The sequence below is a fragment of the Wyeomyia smithii genome, chromosome 3 (assembly GCF_029784165.1).
Source record: "Wyeomyia smithii strain HCP4-BCI-WySm-NY-G18 chromosome 3, ASM2978416v1, whole genome shotgun sequence".
Taxonomy (NCBI): Eukaryota; Metazoa; Arthropoda; class Insecta; order Diptera; family Culicidae; genus Wyeomyia; species Wyeomyia smithii.
The window spans coordinates 276463415-276484151 of NC_073696.1; the positions used below are offsets into that span (position 1 = coordinate 276463415).

Here is a 20737-nt window from a genome sequence, read left to right on the forward strand (position 1 = left end):
GAACTGATTCTTTTGGTTTAAATGCAACTATGTTTAAAATAGTAATCCTTCTTTCATAGCACTTTCATCATTCAAAATCCAAGTTTTGTCCTAGAGCTCGAACTGGAAAACATGAGAGATGGTAGGTAGGTTTTCAACCATTCCTGTGAGTTTTGTTGTCCCTAGCAAAGATAACTTTTCCAAAGAGTTTTTCCCTATGCAAACGTAAAAGCGACGAATCCGATAAGCAATTCCTCGGCGGCCTTCTGATGCATTTCTGCATTCTCTAAAAGCAGCAAAATTCACAGGAATGGTTAAAAAGCTGTAAAACCTTTGGAGGGCAACCATTTTGAGCTTTAGGGCAACTTTTTTTCGCTTTTGTCGACCAGTGTTATTGAATTTTTTTAACACCGTTTAGTCAGACTAGACTAAGTGACATCTTTATCAATTCGAGGAAAAAAAATTAAGTTAACTATTCTGTAAACTTTGAAGTTTTCAATATGTTTCCACATTTTTTTAAAATAACTAAAAACTACTTTTTAACTGAGCAGTTCCACAAAAAATGTCCCAGTTTCAATATTTTTTGTCATTTTAGATTTGGCTTAAACTTTGCATAAACGTTTCTATAGGCTGAGAAGCTATTTAAAATGCTATTTTGGGAGGATAATTGTGATTATAAATATTTTCAGAGCCAAAAGTTTTTTGATCAAACATTAAAATTAATATAAAAAGCTTATTTTCAAAAACCTTATTTTTTCGTATAAAAATTACAAAAAAATTACCGAAGCGATGAAGAAATCAAAAAAAAAGTTATATTTTTTCAAAAAAAAAACAAATTTTACAACATGTTTATTTTTGGAAGGACAATATTTTTATTTACAACTTTGCCAAAGGCACTATGCCAATCAAACTAACTGTTTCGATTATAAAATTATTTTAATTACCCACAGAGTGCCCAATTGGAGATTAAATTATTTTTTCAGCTAAATCGGTTTGTTTGACTAGCATAACTAGTGGTTCTGGTAAGGTTGTAGAAAATAATTTTGTCCTAAAAAAATATGCCCTGTGAGTTTCTGCGACACTAAAAATTATAAAATGCATTTGGGACCATTCCTAAACTACGTGGTCATATTTTGATCCGTTTTATACCCTCCTACTCCCCCGTGGTCTTTCGTGGTCTTTTGTTTTGTGATCTTATTCCGCATGTATGTACAATAAAGTATGAAAAATGTATAAAAAAATGAAGGTTTAAGAAAACTGATTATTAGTTATTGCGCAAATTGTAAATAGAATTTTCAGTAATATCATTTTCTCATAACCAAAATAACAAATTGATAATGGTTGTTTAATTTTTAATAATATTTCATTGTCTTTAACAAATATAACAATTTCCTTACCTGAAAGTAATTTAAAATACGCTATTCTGTTGAGTATATTCAAAATGATTTTTAATTTGTTGTTGAGTATCAAAATAAATAAAATTTGTTTAAGCAGTTTGATCATCTACGATAAATTTTTCGCTTATAGTTATGGTAAATTGTATACTCATCTAGAAATCATCTAAAAAAATATTTAGTTGATAATAAGTGAAACCTTACTTTTAGTGATTTTCAGGTATCGGATTTGTAACTTAGTTTTTTTTTAATAAATTCCAAAGTTTTTGAATGTCGAACAATATAAAAACATCTTTCTTTCTTCCTTCAGTTCACAAACATCCAGGTCTTATATATTGTTTTTAAGACCAAATCGTTGATTTTTTACCGGACGTTGAGTATTAAAATATACTTCCAGGAAAAATGTCATAAATCCCGACGCATTGCAAAATAGAACTATTATTCTAAAGAAATAAATGCCATATAAGGCAAAGCCTGTTTAAAACAAAAAAAAATTCTTCGTTCGGATAAATTTGAAATATGTTTCAAAAATGTGATTGCGGTTAATTGATGACAACTCTCAAAATTTCCGTGACACTTATTAATTATCAAGTCGTGTCAAATAAATTTTTTAATTAAAAATTGCGAAAGCTTCGTCTTGACTGAGCGGCAATAATAAATTATAAGTCAGAAAAAAGACTACGTGGTCTATTCGTTAACCCCCACACCCCCCGCGTGATTTTTCGTGGTCTTTTGATAAACAACCCCCCCCCCCCCGTCTCCCTATATATGACTACGTGGTTTGGGTACGGCCCCTTTGAAACAAACCAAAAATTATTTTTCTTTCAACCAATCAACAGTTAGAATGGAATGTTGTAATGCAACAAACAAATAGTTTTCTTTTTACTCAATTAAGTTATGTATTCGTAATCATCCTCGTTCGCTTATTTCTCGTTCTTTCTGACCTTTCTTTCCTTCTACCTTGTATATTCGTGCAAAGTCAGAATCACTTTTATGCTATAATCTGAACTTGTTTTTGACATTGTAAAATTTTGTGTCCCCTAAAACAAGAGTAACATTTCTCAGTTATGTGTTCAACTAGAGCGAACCATGTACTTTTTATTCATTCTTTGATAAAGTATACTTTTCGGTAACACGTTTAAAATATTTTTGACAAGGTATCTGGCAATTTTGAAACCTATGCTGACTTTGAAGTCAGAGTGTTTTGAAACAATAATAAAAATTCAGGCAATTACAACTTTTTCTGCTTGACACATCGATCACTCTGTCTGCACACTATAAGGCATGATATCTGGTCAGCCTAGTGATAGCAATGAACTATCTGAAAAAACACATTTAAATACACTACGGTGTGCGAAGAGGACTCATCTAACACAGAGAATCCGAAAACGCTTAAAAATTTTTACAAGTCGAGTAGCATAGAACATTTGGCCTGTAAGGTAGAGCAGAAAGAAGATAGAAATTGCTATGCCCTCCTAAACGAAAGACAAAAAGTGACCTATTTAACCTTGTGCGCTCCAATTATAACCACATTTTGATGTACGTAAAAGTAGAGATCCTCAGAGGGAGAGATAAGCGATGAAAAAAACCGCTGATTTGGCAACTAGGTTTTACATATCAGAGGTGCCAGATCTCTTCTCAAAGCGCAATGTTGACCAATTTTTTTGATTCGGCTCGTATAGCTGATGGTGACGGTGGAAGTCCTGGGGAATAACAAGATGCATCACAAAAACCGTGAAGGTGTTGAATTTCATGTTTATGTTTAATTTTATATACTTTCATCATTTATCTGTAGACCATACAAAGGGTTTGTGAAGCACCAGTTAAAAATCACTGTGAAGAAGCAACTTTGGAGGATTCTCAATTCATGTTTTAGCAATAAAACATGGAAAACGTGTGAATATAAATATATTCTTTATAGAACCTTATTGCAATACCTTTCAATGTGTTACCTTTCTTGTTCGTTTGGCTCGAATTCTGACATGTTCGTATGGCTCACAACACTCTCTTCGCATATCTCTCCCTCTGAGTATTGCTACGTAAAAGATGCGTAAAATTTATTCCTACAAACAAATTACTAGATACCTTGTAGCGCATTTGGACGGCTCCATATTCCTCAAATATGACTTCAGTGAAGACATGAATTAAATGCTCTGCGTGAATAAAAAATTCCTCCCGCATGATGTTACGGTTTTGTCTTTAAAAACAAAAATTACCGGCTGAGAGTTTATTTTTCTATGTTTGACTTAGTATTCCAGATATCTGTTGAGATATATTCAATTTAATTTATAGTCGCAATGAGCACAAACCAAAATAATGTAATAATGTGCATCGGAAATTTGGTCCGAAATTTCGCGAAATTTCGTAATCGTCGAAATTGGAAGTTTAATTTCGCGAAATTTTAGGCGAAATTTAGCGAAATTCAACGGAATTTTTCGGCAATTTCGCGAAACCGAAATTTCGCGAAATTTCGGGAAATTTCGAGTTTTGCGAAATTATACGAAATCTCGCACAGCCTTAGTATTACCTATATTGTTTTAATTGTTGTAAAAAAATCATTTTTTTCGCAAAATTTGGTTGATTTGAGGAGTCGTACAAAAACTATGTAATCTGCTTCTGTGGTGTTACTTGTGGTTAAAGATCATATAATTCTATTAAATGAATAGGAAGGGGTCGGGTACGGGTTTCGGGTAAAAATATCCGTACCCGACCATCTCTAGTGTGTAAGTATGTTGTCTATATGTATGTTAAGTTGAAATATGACACTTCTCTAACAGAACGAATTATCCTTAGTTCTTAAGCGTAAATGAAAGCTGCTGCACTCCTTTAGAATCCTATCGAAAAGGTTCTTCAGCTAGCAGTTTATGAGTAACGAGTCAAAAGTGATGAATGAATTGTAAAAACATTGTAACTCGGTTTCAAATAATCTAAATTATGACAATTTCTGAGCATTTCAAACGATTACGAACCTAAAAGTGATTATAATATTTTTCAAATATTCTCACAACTTTTAACAATTTCTTACATTTCATGTATTTTAAAGATTTTATAAGTTTCAGTAGACATTTTCAATTTAATCAATTCTATAGATAAGTTTCAAAAATGCTATAGTTCATATGGCAGGTTTTTATCCTTCTCTGTTATCGTCATGCCCTCTGTTATCGCTTCGGTGTCTATCACAAGTCTGCGGAGTCATGCGAAAGTCAAGTTCATGGAGGCGAAACCCGGTAGATATGGATCGGCTTTCCGTGAAACTGTTTAGTTATTTTCTTTCATTTAAATCGCGCCTATTATTAGCCAACACGAAGCGCACATTGGTTTATCCAAAATCATATTTAAGTAAGCTGAGCCAAAAGCAAAGAAAAAATAATCGCAAAACCTTTTCCGCACGGTGCACTTGTACCGAGCGGGCCGGTGGGAAAACACGTTGTCTAAACCGTAGACTTTCCATCAACACCAGGTTGCTGAGTTCCTCACCGTCGTCGTCGTGCCGCCGGGTTCAGGCTGTTTATTGTCTGTGATTTGCATCAAAACAGTGAACGCCTCGTAGCAAGCTGAGGCAACATTGACGCTAGACATGGGAGCAGCTTGAGGCATTGATGCGATTATCGTTATTGTTATTACGTTATATTCCACATACCAGAGAGTGAGGGGAAGCGGGAAAGCCCTGCGGCTACGTGGTGCTAGGCCTACGCTAACCAGGCAATGTGTGGTGGGCCCATCAATCCAGCCAACCGTGGTGGCCCATGTCCCCTCAGCCCCCCTCAACCAATGGTAAAAAGGGGGAGGGGTAGGTTCAGGAAGGATTAAAAATATGTGAGTTTGTAGTTTGTACTCGTCACCATGTCTACGGTTCATTCATCTTTCGTTTTAGTTGGCCTGCTACGATGGCAGGGTTGAGTGATGGGCTTATTTTTACCTTCTTCGGCAACTCAATTCAACTGCTGTGTAGCTGTGGCTTAGCTACCGTACCTAACCCTAGAGCTGATTCACAGCAACATCAGATTGGTATTTGTGTTGCTACACACGGTGAATCTGGTTTTCACTTTCAATGGTAATGTGTTATTTTTTGAGAAATTTTTCACTGTTTGAGTGGATTTTTGAGTGGTTTTCAGATACTGCGTGACGCACTTTGCATTCCTGTGGTCTAACGAGTCCGTCCGGTTTTGAGGCAGCGTGGCGTGGGCCGCCAGTTTACCGGTCGGCTGGCCAATTTGCAACCTGCGCCACACGCGCCGCTCGATACGGTTAATTTGACAGCCGAATCAAGCTGTGCCCCGCTCGATCGGCTTGTTTGGTGTTTGACAGCTCGGGCTGTTGTGTTTAATTTGACAGATTGCATCTGCGCCAGCATCGTGAGAATACGAAATTGTGAAGTAAGGAAAAGATAACACTGGTGAACTGGGTAGTGTTTCCAGTATGATTTTTGACGTAGGACTACGTCTAACCGCACTATATCGAGATACATACATTCCGCGAATAATAAAACCATGATGTAACGTCGGAATGAAAGATTTCAAACGGTTATACTGATGTAACCACATGATGGATCACAATAGTCAATATGTCGTTGGATTGATAAAATGATGGACAATTTTGTGATTTTTCAATTTTCATTATCACTTCATTGTTAAACAGTTAAAATTGAATAAAAGTTTCAAGGTCGAATTTTCACCAACAATGTACCAATCATATGCGAGCACGCCTGGCACAGACTTCATGAATAGACACCAACTGCCTGCTGAGATATCCTGTATAGCAGTGGCAAAAAAAATTTTGACAGAATCTCCCCGTCCCAATAGGTCAACTAATGTTAGCTTCCATGAGCCTAGACTATTTTGATGGCTTGAAGGTGAAGCTTTTTCGGAAAGTTCGTAACCACCTCCACTATCAGACAGTATTACGTTCTGCTGTTAATATATATGTTAAAGTTAATAAAACTGATGTCTTGAAGGAGAATATGATGGCACAGGCAACAGTACTGCACCGAGCAATGTATGAACAAAGCGCTGGTTACTCGTCGTCTATCAGTGCAGGAAAACTCGAAATTCATTTTTGTGCAGTCAAGCCAAGAGAAACTACATCGCCGCTGTTGACGCACAGAGGGGCGTAGAATACAATTGAATTGCCGTTTGAATTGTCTTCTTCTTGTTTCGTATAGCAGCAAATATCAGAATTCAATATGATTTTTCGGGTGCCGCAAAATATTCTGCGCCGCCGGGGACAACAAAATGCGTTGTTTATTTTTGAACTCTACACTCTGCTTTTTTCAGATTTATTTAAATAACTGAATATAGGGTATTAAAACGACAATAGAAAACCAAAATGCTCCGTACAGATCTTTGTATAGGTAGTTAAACGAGCTGTACTGATGATTATATTATACTAGCTAAATAAACTTAGTCCAATATGACAATACTAGTTGCATCCCGCGGTGGCGGTATAGAGGAAAACCAAATTCATTTCATCTTGATATTAGAGTTCCGACATTAGAATTTGTATTTTTCAACTGAATTTTTTTTTGAATTAGCATTTGCAAGAAAATATTGTTTTCCATAACCTTACTTGTAATTGAACAACGCTATGCAAACATTAATTGCTGAGGCTAATGTTGTGCATCACTCTAGCCCAGATTATTTTCGAAGATAACGGACATATAACTTTCAAATATGGTATCTTCGTTGTTCGTAGGTATCTTGAAACTGATCAATTTTTTTCTGATTGATTCTATATACTGATAAAATGATTAAATTGACCTGAATTGAATGTTACCATGTTCATAGAATTCTATGTCAATTTCAAATTTTCTATAAATATTCATTTTCTACTAAAACTGTACTTCGTTATCGATATTTTTCCACGAGCTTGTACCTGAAGGAAAAAACTTTATGTGACATCTTTGCCGCTTTGTGATCGATGAGTGAGCCAACTTCAACAAGACAAATAGGTATAGAAGGAAGTTTAATTTCTACTAAATCGTACTCAATTAAATATTTTATAGAAGGTTGCCTTTTCGCGTAATGAAGAAAATTCGCTGTATTAGAATAGCAATATTTTAGGGTGACCAAAATTTTCGATGCTATCAAATATATAACTTTTTAATTTTTGTAGATAGAAAACCTTGTTCTACAATTTTATAGCTCCAATAATTTTAAGTAGCTTTGTAAAAAAAAATGTTTCCCTAAAACATTGCTATAGAGCTCTAGACCCAAATTTCCTCCTAAATTTGGTTTCTGGACCATTGTGAATGTTAAAAAGAATATTTTTTCTTCCAAGTTAGAGTGCTCCAACGAAATAATCAAAATACAGACCCCGTTCGATTTGATGAGACCCCTGCTCGTAATGAGAGAAGCTGAAGATAAACAGTCAGTCTTTTCTCGAATGTGGAGCGTATCGCCTCGTTTTATTTTATCCGCCTTCTTTTCCGGTAACTTAATGTCAGTTTGAATATTATTTGAAATACTACAAGGTATACAGCCCTAGGGATGTATGAAATGGTGACGTGGGACTGAACACTGTAATAAGGGGATTTTTTGTTACAAAATATACAGAGTCTGCAGACAGAATCAATGTGTTTGCTCAGCGACTGTACGTTTTTTTATTTTCAGCCTCCCCCGGAAATCAACTTTTGAAATATATTCAACAACACTCGAAAGAATAACCTTTATATTTGGCGATATTGTGCCTGTAGTATTTTTTGTGCAAACAACATGTATATGACAATGCACAAGCATATCGTGCTTGTTGAAGAAGCACCAAGAATTTCTCGTAATGCGTTAAAGTGAGAATTAACTCTCTATCCTCAAAAACCAAATCCAATAATACGTTATAATAATGAATGGTTTTCTCTTATTTAACTCTAACTAAATCAAATTGATAGTATGGATCTTACTTTCAAAATAATATGGAAGCCCTTACAAAGGTTCATCAATTGGCAAACATGAGAAAATATTTTAAACGAAATTATTAACAAGTTACAGTAAAAAATCGTAGCAATCCACAATTACATTTTTATTTTTGCTTGACAATTTTTTCATTTGCCTACAACTACATTCGCTGTATTACGAAGACAGGAAATATACGTTTATTATAGTAAAGCTTAGAATAATAATATATCATCTAACAATTTTGAAATCTAAAAAGAGACTCTGTACGAATCTTACTAAATAAACAAAAAAATCACAAGCATTCGCAGGCTCTTACTCTTCTATAAATGTATATATTTAGGAATTTACTCTTTCGATACTATCCGGTCACGATTATTTAGTGAATATCGAGGATAAAATTTTCAATTTTTGTTAAGTAATTTATGGTAATCATATTTTTGAGATAAATCAACAGCAGCATTGCAGTTTTACGAATACGAATAGAAATGTACGAACAAAAGTGTACCACTGCAATACGAATAGTACCGCTGCAGTACGAATAGAAGTGTACCGCTGAAATGTACGAATAGAGGAGTACCACTGCAATCATAGACGACAAGAGACCTGCGGTTCTATACTCCACTGGTACTGTTGCTTTTACCGGCATGTTTTCTTTCAAGACATCAGTTTTTATTAGGTTCTTTAGTACCTAACACGCAGGTTTAGAAATTGTTCAAGGATGGGAATTGTTTCAAACTTTTAGGAAAACTTTTACCTTCGAGACATCATATTAATCTAAGCTCATGGAAGCAAAAATAAATTGACCTATTGGGACGGGGAAACTCTGTCAATTTTTTTTTCGAAATTGATACAGGGAATATCACAGGGAACGGATGGTGTCCATTCACTTCGTCTGTGCTAGTAATGCTCGCATGTAATTGGTTCATTATTCGCGTAAATTTGTTATTGCAATTTTGTATCAATTTTACCGCTTAGCAATGAAATTAGAGTGATAATTAACATATTACAAAATTGTTATACATTTTATCTATCCAACAACATATTGGTTATTATTATCCACTAGCTGAACGTTCCCGGCGATGCTCGGGATCAAAAGTTTCAAAATTAGGAATAATTTTTTATAACTCATTGCATTATTAGCACAACTCACTTCAAAAATATTTCACATTTTATACGTCCATCATCACTTTAAGTACTTTAACATTCTGAAAACGCACAGAACGGAAATACCCATATTGGATTGCATTTTGTTTTTTGGGGATGTTTTTCAGAAACTGGAAGTCGGCATTTCGGATTTCAAAATGACGTATGGATTTCGGAAGTATTGAAATGGTTGGCCAAATACCACTTTAGATTATTTTCCTGGAACCAGAAGTGGTTATTTTGGAAAATGTTATGTGGGGTCATCCCAGTTCCGAATATACCACATTCGGGTGATAACCGGATATTCGTCAATCGTTCACAGTAAAACCTCTTTGTATGTAACTTTTAGAAGAAAGAAATCAAAGTAAGAAGAATTTAGCGTGACCATTCATGCTTAGTTCACCTCCATAATCATATCCAAAGAGATAACATGTAAATTTTTATAACGAAAATGTTTGTTGGTGTCCAAGGAACACGTCTGAGAAGAAGTTAACGTATTAATCCACATAACTACGAAGAAATTAAAAAAAAAAAGTTTAAACCAATGAAATGCGGCCTTTTCTCCAGCCAAATGTCCCAAGATCTAGTTTTGATAAAAGTAAAAAAGTATTTCGAATCCCGTAATGTGTTAATATTCACAAAACTACGAAAACATCAGAAATGTAATTTTTTTCTGCTCGACTCGCACCAAATTAAAACATAAATTCTTCTGCTCGAACGTATTTGTAGATGTTGAAAGGAACAACGAACATTTTATTAGAAAAAAAAATTTAATTTACACGTGAATTGAGCTCATGCTCAAAAAGACAAAATTTTGCATGCATCATATGTATAAAAAAAAATTTCAAAAAGAGTATTTTAATGTGTTTTTCTGTATGCAGAAAATCATCTTCAAACATACGTAGTTTTTAAAGTAATATCTCAACTTTTAGCAATAAGATACCCATTATTTTTCCTCAAATGTCTTTCCTGAACATTAACAAACATTTCAATGAAGAACAATTACATATCATAGCTTTGAATTTCGATTTAGAGGCAAATTGGTTTCAAATATTCATGATTTTGCTTGTTTAACGAAGTGTTGTGAATAATATCTCAATTTTCAGTAATCAAATCTGTTATTTTTACTCAAAAGTCATTCCTGAACATAAACAAACGTTTCAGTAGAAAAAATCATACATCATAGCTTTTAATTTGGATTTAGAGACAAATTGAGCCAAAATATTCATGAAATTGCATGTTTCACTTAGTTTTGTGAATAATATCTCTATTTTCAGTTATCAGATAACTATTATTTCTTCTCGAATGTCATTCCTGAATAACAACGAACATTTTATTGAAAAAAAATCACATGTCATTGCTTTGAATTTCGATTTAGAGACAAATTGAGCCTAAAATATTATGGTTTTGCATTTTTCATGTGGATTTGTGGAAAATATTTAAATTAGGAAATTTTTTCGGCATTGATTGAAATTCCTTGACTAACCATTCTGCCAATTTTTCTGTTGGTGCCCCCACCACAGAAACGATTTCTCTCATTTCATTACCAGGTTTATGTACTTCAGGGAGAACCTTTATTCTAGGAAGAGAAGGGTTCGAAACACGAAGATTTTTCAAAGCGTCACCAAAAATAGGTTGGCATTCTTTGATAGTTCTTTCATACTTCAGAACTTGTAAAGGCTAAGAAAGACTCAGAAAAAGGAACAACTCACCATTTCAGATCCAAAATAGCCGAACATATATTTCATGAAGATCACGCTATGACTACCGACAACATTAGTCTAGTTCGGTCAGTAACATCCCCTTGGAAATTAGATGTCGCAGAAAGTTTAGAAATTTTCAAACAAAACCCAGCTACCCTCCTTAAAAGAGATCAGGGTAATCATTTCTCTTGGCTTTTCAAATTTCTACCGAAAACTCCCCGACAAAGCATGGATCACCAGGCCGCACATTTCTCTACCTAACTCAAGTTGTTTACGTTTTCTGAGTTAAAATTTGCCCCAGTCGTTTACCTAATTAGGTATAAAATTCTTGGGGTTTCGCTACTTTCTCCACAGTCCAAATAAGCACTGACGAAGGCACTATGTCAGTGCCGAAATACGTATTTGCAAGTGAAAAGTGAAAAGTGATAGAATTAAATAGTGAAAGTGAATAAAAAGTGAAAAGTGTAGTGAAATTTTTTCCATCAAGAAGCTCGAACATAAGTGAATAAATTCAAGTAGAAATGGCCACCAATGAACTAGTTTTAGTTCCAAGTCGTTTGAAGTGTCGCTTGATGAATTTGGGCTGACGACCTAGATGCTTGATATTACCACCCGAACCAAAATACTTTCCTTTTGAAGATGTTGAGCTAAAATTGGTTAAAATAAATCAAGCAAACTACAAAAGTAAAACGAGCTCAAATCAAACATAGTTTCAAAAAAAAATATATAAAATTATTGTAGTCCTACGTCAACTATGCGGTCGTGTCTTGGATACCACCCTCCTACTATTTTTTGAAACATCAATACTCACTGTGTCATGTTCGGATTGATGTAGACAACCTGCGGAGTCAGGGCTGAAATAATAAGTCCAATCGGGATGGCCGCTGTCAGGACATGGAAAATCTTCTTCCAAGGTGAAACACTACAGAGAAAATAAGATAGAAAACATCATTAAATTATTATTTTGGGCTGCGAAATATCAGCAAATTACTGCTTCAAAGCTGTCTCGTCCCCTTTGCCACTGGTCGGCAGTTTCGCGCCCCCTCCGGAAAAGTAATCCAACGTCGAGGGGACAACACCGGCGGCACTTCCCGGTTCTTCAATGCCACCGGTGGCACTATCGAACAGATACGGCCGATCACGCCCTGGAAACTTCAACGGCTGATGCTGATGAGGAGCGGCAACAATTTTCCCGTCAAACTCAGCCAAAGAATTACTGTTTTCCACCGGTGGCAATTCTGCGTGCACTGTCGCTGTGTGGCTGCTACCGTGCTCTTCCGGAACCCACTTCCATTTACCCTTCGAGGGAGGTTTCACTTTACTGAATGGAGAGTCGGACTCAGTTTGACCGTTGTTAGGCAACCAAAGATGTTTCCCGTACTTGTCATGATCACCCTTCGATGGCCAACTAGGATCGGTGAGTTTGTCAGCATTCGAAACAACTGGGAAGTTCAGATGGTTACCACCGTACCATCTGCTGTCATGGTCTGCTGCGTTAGAAGGATACGGAGCATCAACCTGGTGAATGTTGCGACCTTGATGATATGTGTGATATGATCCTTCTGTGTTATGCAACTGAATTAGTTCCGGTGATGGGATGAATTCCTTCACTAGATTCTGTCTGTCATAACTGTAAGGAAAAGTGACATCGTAATAACAGTAACAAACAGTTTCAATTCTAGTCTAACCTTCGCTCATTGGTGTGATTTCTCACCGCCAGGTGCTGGTAACCGCTAGAGTATAATTGACGTTTTTTGTAGGCGGAAATTGATTGGTGTCGGGCTAAATCGCCGCCAATGGTATCCTTCAGTGCAGCATCTCTGTTAACGAGAGTATAAATTTGGATAAGAGATTGGTCGTTAAGTTGTTCAGATAATAAAAAAACCGGCAATAAAAAAACCAGCAACGGCGCAAATGTCCTCCATACAGATACAGTTTTATGCTCATTGCTTTGCCGGTGGACGGTCCGTCCGCGCTCATCATGTAATTCAATTTGAGTTTTAATTGCCATCTGAGATAAGAGTGAAAGTGTATCGTAACACGTTTTACTACTGCGTCGACGACGATTTGGAATGTTCGCTGCATACCCGGTTTTGCTTCGGCCCCCGTCGCAGCGCAGGCAAACCAAGCGACCGCGACGACGACTACTACCGCCATACCGTGCGTTCGTCCGGTCGTCTGGTGGCTTGGTATGTGCAATGCTTGCTGCTCTCCCGTACGCAGTTGGTGCGGCGAATTGGCCGGGCAATCCGCGTGCGCACCGTGGCACCAAAACCGAGCGAAGCTCTTCCGCATAATCTGCGCATGAAATCTTCTTCCTGGTAGAGCCTTCCCCGCGCCCACACCTCGCAAACGAGTCCGCGGTGGCACTTGCCGCGTATCGGAAAGAGATTGTAGGTGCATGTATTTTTATCAGCAATTAATTGAACGTAAATAAACAACGAGCGAGCTTCTGCTCTGGCCGGTTGGAACTGTGCTGCGTTGGAATCTTGCCTAGCATTCCACCGCACAGTGGTCCAATGAGGCAAAAAGTGGAACTTAATTCCATAGCGCCTTTCAACTTCATCCTAGCTTAATAGTATCTTCAGAGCAATTGTTTGTATGAATGACCCGCATAATTGCAAATTGTCAAAAAATATGAAAAGTTTACTATACTAAAACTAAAAAAATTAACTTTTTTGTGTTAAGAGATAGAAGAATAGTTTATTCAGCAAAGTTGTATAAAATTAAAAAATATGAAACTTTGTTGAACAAATGAAAATCCTATCTCTTTTCGGTACAAAGTTATAAAGTACACTACATGGAACTTATTTAAAAGTTAGTTTTTTGTACTTAACTTTTGTTAGTTGCATTTTACACGAAAGTGTAGTTCGGAAGAATTATTAGGACACACAAAACACACATTTTTGCCGAAGACCATATATCTCCAGGACTTTTCCTTACAAAGTTACATCATATTTTAGCTTATTTTTTTGATAACTTCAAGAGCGTATAGGTTAAAAAGGGGCAAGTGGAATCATGATGTCAACATTTTTCCTTGCAGTTAAGCTGAAGTACTATAAACTTCTTCAGGTTCCATTTGTCCCAATCCACTCATTTTAGAGTACGGCGAGCATATGTTACAGTAGGTTTTCATATATTAAATATTCTAACTTTTTTGTGTTAAGAGATAGAGGAATGGTTTATTCGGCAAATTTTTAGAACATACAAAAATATGAAACTTTGTTGAACAAACAAAATTTCTATCTTCTTTGGGAACAGAGTTATAGAGTATTTCATGTAAAAGTTACTTAAAAGTTAGTTTTTTGTATTTAACTTTTGTTAGTTACATTTTACAAGAAAACGTTGTTCAAAAGAAGCATTTGGGCATACAAAACACACGTTTTTGTTGAAGGTCACACATCTCCAGGACTTATCCTTACAAAGATGTAGTACATTTCAGCATATTTTTTAGATAACTTTAAGAACGTATAAAGGAAAAAGGGGCAAGTGGAATCATGATGTCAATTCTTTTTCTCAAAGTTTAGCTCAAATGCTCAAAACTACTATAAGTTACATCCGTCCCAATCCACCTAATCTTTATTCTATACGATGTTAAAGTTATCGAAAAAATATGCTGGAATGCGCTATAACTTTGTAAGGAAAAGTCCTGGAGATGTGTGGCCTTCAACAAAAACGTGTGTTTTGTATGCCAAAATGCTTCTTTTGAACATCGTTTTCTTGTAAAATGTAACTAACAAAAGTTAAATACAAAAAACTAGCTTTTAAGTAACTTTTACATGAAATACTCTGTAACTCTATTCCCAATGAAGATAGAAATTTCGTTTGTTCAACAAAGTTTCATATTTTTGTATGTTCTAAAAATTTGCCGAATAAACCATTCCTCTATCTCTTAACACAAAAAAGTTAATATATTTAATATATGAAAACCTACTGTAACATATGCTCGCCGTACTCTAAAATGAGTGGATTGGGACAAATGGAACCTAAAGAAGTTTATAGTACTTCAGCTTAACTTCAAGGAAAAGTAATGACATCATGATTCCACTTGCCCCTTTTTAACCTATACGTACTTGAAGTTATCGAAAAAATAATCTAAAATATGGTATAACTTTGTAAGGAAAAGTCCTGGAGATATATGGTCTTCGGCAAAAATGTGAGTTTTATGTGTCGCAACAATTTCTCCGAACTACACTTTCGTGTAAAATGCAACTAACAAAAGTTAAGTACAAAAAACTAACTTTTAAATAAGTTCCATGTAGTGTACTTTATAACTTTGTACCGAAAAGAGATAGGATTTTCATTTGTTCAACAAAGTTTCATATTTTTGAGTTTTCTACAACTTTGCTGAATAAACTATTCTTCTATCTCTTAACACAAAAAAGTTAAATTTTTTAGTTTTAGTATAGTAAACTTTTCATATTTTTTGATAATTTGCAATTACGCGGGTCATTCATACAAACAATTGCTCCGAAGACACTATTAAGCTAGGATGAAGTTGAAAGGCGCTATGGAATTAAGTTCCACTTTTTGCCTTATTGGACCATTGGTGGCTTTGAGTTTGTATTTTGTGGGTTTAAATTATTCGCATCAATCGGACGCGAAAATCTTTCTGGTTAAAACAGCAACACGATTGACTTTCCACGCAAAGCAAATTTTAATCGCAGTATGTATTGAAGTTTGACATCTGCTCTATTCACGGCTTTATTCATCTGTCTTGTATCAGGTTCCAATTTTTTGCTGATTGATGACATTTTTAGTTCAATAGTTGCCGCTTTAGTGCTCGATTCAAGTGTCAGCTGTACCTTAGGTAAGTCACTTGAGGCGGAAATTTAATTGTAAGGAACTGAACGTGAACCTGTGCAGCCACTTTTCATATTCGAGAGATTAGAAGAATTGATGGAAAGACAGAGTCATTTTATGAATATTTATTTATTTATTGTTCATAAGTCTTCGAAAAAAAATCGTACAGACATTTCTAATAACTACTTATTCTAAGTCAAAACATTGATTTGGTCATATTAAAATCGTACACGTCAGAAACAATATTAAACTCACGACAACACACTTCGAATGGATTGTTTTGAGCAAAGTTAGTGCGGTATCTGGAAATCCGGAAAAAATCGCTTCGTCGAGTAAGCCTTTGTGTTGCGTTGAACTGAAATTTACTGAGCAGTTCTGGGCTGTCTAAGTTGTTTTCTAACAGGTCGAAAACGAAGAGACGTTGAAGCATGGTCCTCCTACTTGTTAGAGTTTGTAGTTGTATAAGAGAGCAACGATGTTCATAGCGTGGCAGTCGTACTGGATCATTCCACGGCAGCATACGTAAAGCGAATCGAAGAAACTGACGCTGAATACGTTCAATTCGGTTGATATGTACAGCATGATAAGGTGCCCACACAATCGCCCCATACTCCAGAATGCTGCGCACAAGAGCACTGAACAGTGATTTCAGACAGTATATATCGTTGAATTATTGCGTGTTTCTCTTGATGAACCCAAGTACAGCATAGGCCTTTGCGGTTGTAGCTGAAATATGCTGAGCAAAACTTAACTTGGCATCAAGAAGAATGCCTAAATCCTTCACAGTATTGACTCGGTTGATACTGGCTCGTGACATCCTGTAGTCGTACATCATGACATGCCTTTTTCTGCAGAACGAAACCACATTACACTTTCGCACGTTTACTTCCATTCCATTAAGAGTGCACCAGCTTAACAAGGTGTCGATATCAGCTTGAAAAGCACAGCAGTCAAGAGCAGATGTTACTACTCGAAAAAATTTGAGATCATCGGCAAACATGTATTTGGGAGATTGTATGGTTGAACATAAGTCGTTTACAAAAAGAATGAACAACAGAGGTCCAAGGTGGCTTCCTTGAGGCACACCCGAGTGTAACGTAAACGGCAAAGAACACGTTCCACCGATACGTACGTATGCGCTGCGCTCGTTGAGGTACGACGATATCCACTTCGTGAGCCAGTCCGGCAGACCCATTTTCCGTAGCTTTGTAACCAGCAGAAGGTGGGGCACTTTATCGAACGCTTTGGCGAAGTCAACGTAAATAGCATCGACTTGTTGGCGGTTATCCAATGCGCTAATAAGCAACGAATCATATGCCATCAGGTTAGTAGTCGTCGATCGTTTTTTGACAAAGCCATGCTGCCATTCGGAAATAATGTGGTGAACTTTTGGGTAGAGCGAATCGTGAACCAGGCTTTCGAACACTTTCGGTAAGCAGCTCAGTATGGAAATAGCCCGATAATTTTCAACGTCGTGAATACTACCTGCTTTATGAACGGGAACAATTGCCGCTGATTTCCATGCGCTGGGAAAGCTTCCCTCTGATATTAATCTGTTGAAAATGATCCTTGCAGGCAATGCAAGCGACTCCGCACAGTTTTTGAAGAAGATAGGTGGTAGACAGTCAGGACCAGCGCCTTTGGAACCATCGATAGATTGAAGTTGCATCATCACATCACGAAGCGAAAAGTTGAAAGGTGCCAAACCTAAGTCGAACTGCGGCAAACTATTCAGATACGCTTCAGACGAAGGTGGTCGGTTATTACTTTGCACACTCCGAAAAAAGGATGAGAAAAGGTTTGCTGACTCGAGCGTTGATTCAGCCACGTTGTCGTTGTAAGTGACACGTTCGGGAACTCCAGAAAGCTGTTTGCGGTTTTTCACAAAAGTCCAAAACGATTTTGGATCCTGCTTGAAGTTGTCCTCCATACGATGAATGTAGCACCTAAAGCAATGTGCATGCAGTGAGTTATATTCGCTCTCAATGACACGCAGATCAGCTTTGTGTTGCTCATTTCTCAGCCTGAAAAAACGTTTTCTCACTTTGCGAAGACGGTTGCGTAACCGTTGCAGCTCGTTCTTCCACCAAGGTTGACGTTTGGCCCGTAGTCCACTAGCCCGCCTAAGAGGAACGACATCGCGCAGTATAGTCAACAACTGCTCGTTCAAATGTTGCACAGCCTCATCTAAACTGCAACCAACCAGAATCTCCTCCCAGTCAACATTGGCAAAACATGTGTTTAGTGATTCAAAATCGCAGCGAGAAAAATCGAAATCAAGTGATTCAACATTAGAAGTTGTCTTCTCTTCCGCAATATCGAATATTATCACAAAAGGATAGTGGTGTTGATCGACTTTCAGCAATGGTAAAGCTGGCTCTAATATTTCCACGCAACTGTTATCACTCACAAATGCTAAATCAAGAAGCCTACCGTTGAAATTTGTAACATTATTTATTTGATACAACCCATTCGACGGGACGGACTCGACCAAGGCAATTTCCTGTTCAGTAGAAGCGTTTATTGGCAGCATACATTTTAAATTATCATCCTGCGTCCAACATAAATGTGGTAGGTTATAATCACCCACTACCAGAATTACGTTGCGATCGCCAGCAAGCTTCGTTAGCTTTTGCACACATTCTGCATGTTGAGTATATAGCAACGGATTACTGTTGGGCGGAAGATAAATACAGCAAACAAACAATTCGAAATTCGGTAGCAAGACTCGAACAACAATTTGCTCCAATTCATCACTGTCTGCAATGTGGACTGCAGCACTACGAAGTTCATTTCTTTTTTTTTTTAAAGGTTTAAATTAATTTATTTGACACGGCACGATACATTTTCTGTTTCACTGAGCCAAGTACAATTCGTATTAATTCTACGTTAGCAGGGAAAAGAGGGAGGCCTTTTCTTTATTCTCGCGGCCGACTACGAGCTAGTGGGGATTTAAGGTGAGAGGAGGGGAGATACAATTTTGACTTAAAACTATTTTGGAACTTTGTTTTTCAACTGGTAGAGCAATTGTATTCTTGTTTGTTGTGGGTTCAAAATATTTGTGTAAGCATAGATGCGGGCTCTTCGTTTCCGTGTCTTCAGCATAGCATATTTGTATCCTTAATCTGACAAATAGACAAAGAAAATTTTAAATTTTAATGTCAGCGTTTTTCAGAAAGCAGTATAGCTGTGTCATGTACTGGAGATCACCGCTTCCCAGAATGTCTCTAACGGGTACGTTCGGTTGTTTTCCTCGGGCCCGAAGGGAATCTATAAGCTCGGACCTAACACCACAGTATTCGGTACACGACCAAACAACATGCTCGATGTCATGGTAGCCATCGCCACAAACGCAGTGATTACTGTCTACAAGCCCTATACGAAAGAGATGCGTGTTTAACGTGTAGTGATTGGACATAAGTCGGGACATCACGCGAATGAAGTCCCGACCGACATCCAACCCCTTGAACCATGCTTTCGTCGATACCTTAGGAAAAATGGAATGTAGCCACCGTCCCAGTTCATCTGAGTTCCATGATGATTGCCAACTGTTGAGTGTTCTCTGACGCAAAATGCTATAAAATTCATCAAAAGCAATTGGTCTTTCATAAATATCGCCGTCAATAGCACCCACCTTAGCTAAAGAGTCAGCCTTTTCGTTACCCGGAATCGAGCAATGAGAAGGGACCCACGCTAAGGTAACCCGGTAATTTTTATCTGTTAAAGCACTTAAAAACCGCCGTATTTTCCCCAGGAAATACGGGGTGTGCTTCACAGGCTTCATTGATCGCAGAGCCTCAATGGCACTGAGACTATCTGTGAAGATGAAGTAGTGGTCTATGGGCAGGGTTTCGATGATCCCAAGAGAGTACTGAAAGGCAGCAAGTTCTGTGACGTACACGGAAGCAGGAGCATCGAGTTTGTAGGAGGCGGTAAAATTTTCGTGGAAAACACCGAAGCCAGTGGACTCATCTAGATTAGATCCGTCAGTGTAAAACCTTTTATCATAACTAACATGTTTAAACTTATTCGAAAAAATCTTAGGGATCTCTTGGGGTCGCAATTGATCCGGGATACCAGAAATGTCTTGTTTCATGGTGGTGTCGAAGAATATAGCATTATTAGAAGTATCTAAAAGTGCGACATTGGAGGAATCGTATGAAGAAGGATTAATATCTTGAGCCATATAGTCAAAATATAAAGTCATAAATCTGGATTGAGATTGAAGGTCGACCAACCTCTCGAAATTTTCAATTACTAATGGGTTCATAACTGTGCATCGAATTAGCAACCGGTAAGAGAGATTCCAAAAACGATGTTTCAACGGAAGAATACCCGCTAACACTTCAAGACTCATCGTATGGGTCGACTGCATGCAACCCAAGGCAATACGCAAACAACGATATTGTATTCTCTCTAATTTTATAATGTGCGTGTTCGCGGCGGAGCGAAAGCAGAAACAGCTGTACTCAAGAACTGACAATATCGTTGTTTGGTAAAGCCTTAGAAGGTCTCCTGGGTGGGCTCCCCACCAGGTTCCGGTAATCGTACGAAGAAAATTAATCCTCTGTTGGCATTTTCGTGTCAGATATCTAATATGACAAGCCCAGGTGCATTTAGAGTCGAACCAGACCCCGAGATATTTAGCGACTAAAACCTGAGAGATCGTTTTACCCGTTAGTAGGAGCTGCAGCTGAGCTGGGTTATGCTTCCTAGAAAAAACGACCAACTCAGTTTTCTCCGGAGAGAATTCGATACCCAGCTTAAGAGCCCATTCAGACAAATTGTCTAAGGTATCTTGCAATGGTCCTTGCAGATCGCTAGCCTC

The 20737-nt window shown here is 37.2% G+C and overlaps 1 protein-coding gene across 1 annotated transcript in view; it reads right to left on the bottom strand.

The window, feature by feature from the left end:
- LOC129732105 (uncharacterized) overlaps window positions 1-13072 on the bottom strand; it is a 39942-nt gene extending 26870 nt beyond the window's left edge. The window contains exons 1-4 of the mRNA XM_055692620.1: window positions 12992-13072; window positions 12795-12926; window positions 12098-12736; window positions 11918-12028 (exon numbers count right to left, since the gene is read on the bottom strand). Coding sequence (XP_055548595.1) covers window positions 11918-12028; window positions 12098-12736; window positions 12795-12926; window positions 12992-13053 — 944 coding nt within the window. The 5' untranslated portion in view covers window positions 13054-13072. The remainder of the gene's footprint in view (window positions 1-11917; window positions 12029-12097; window positions 12737-12794; window positions 12927-12991) is intronic.
- Between the last annotated feature and the right edge of the window lie 7665 nt (window positions 13073-20737).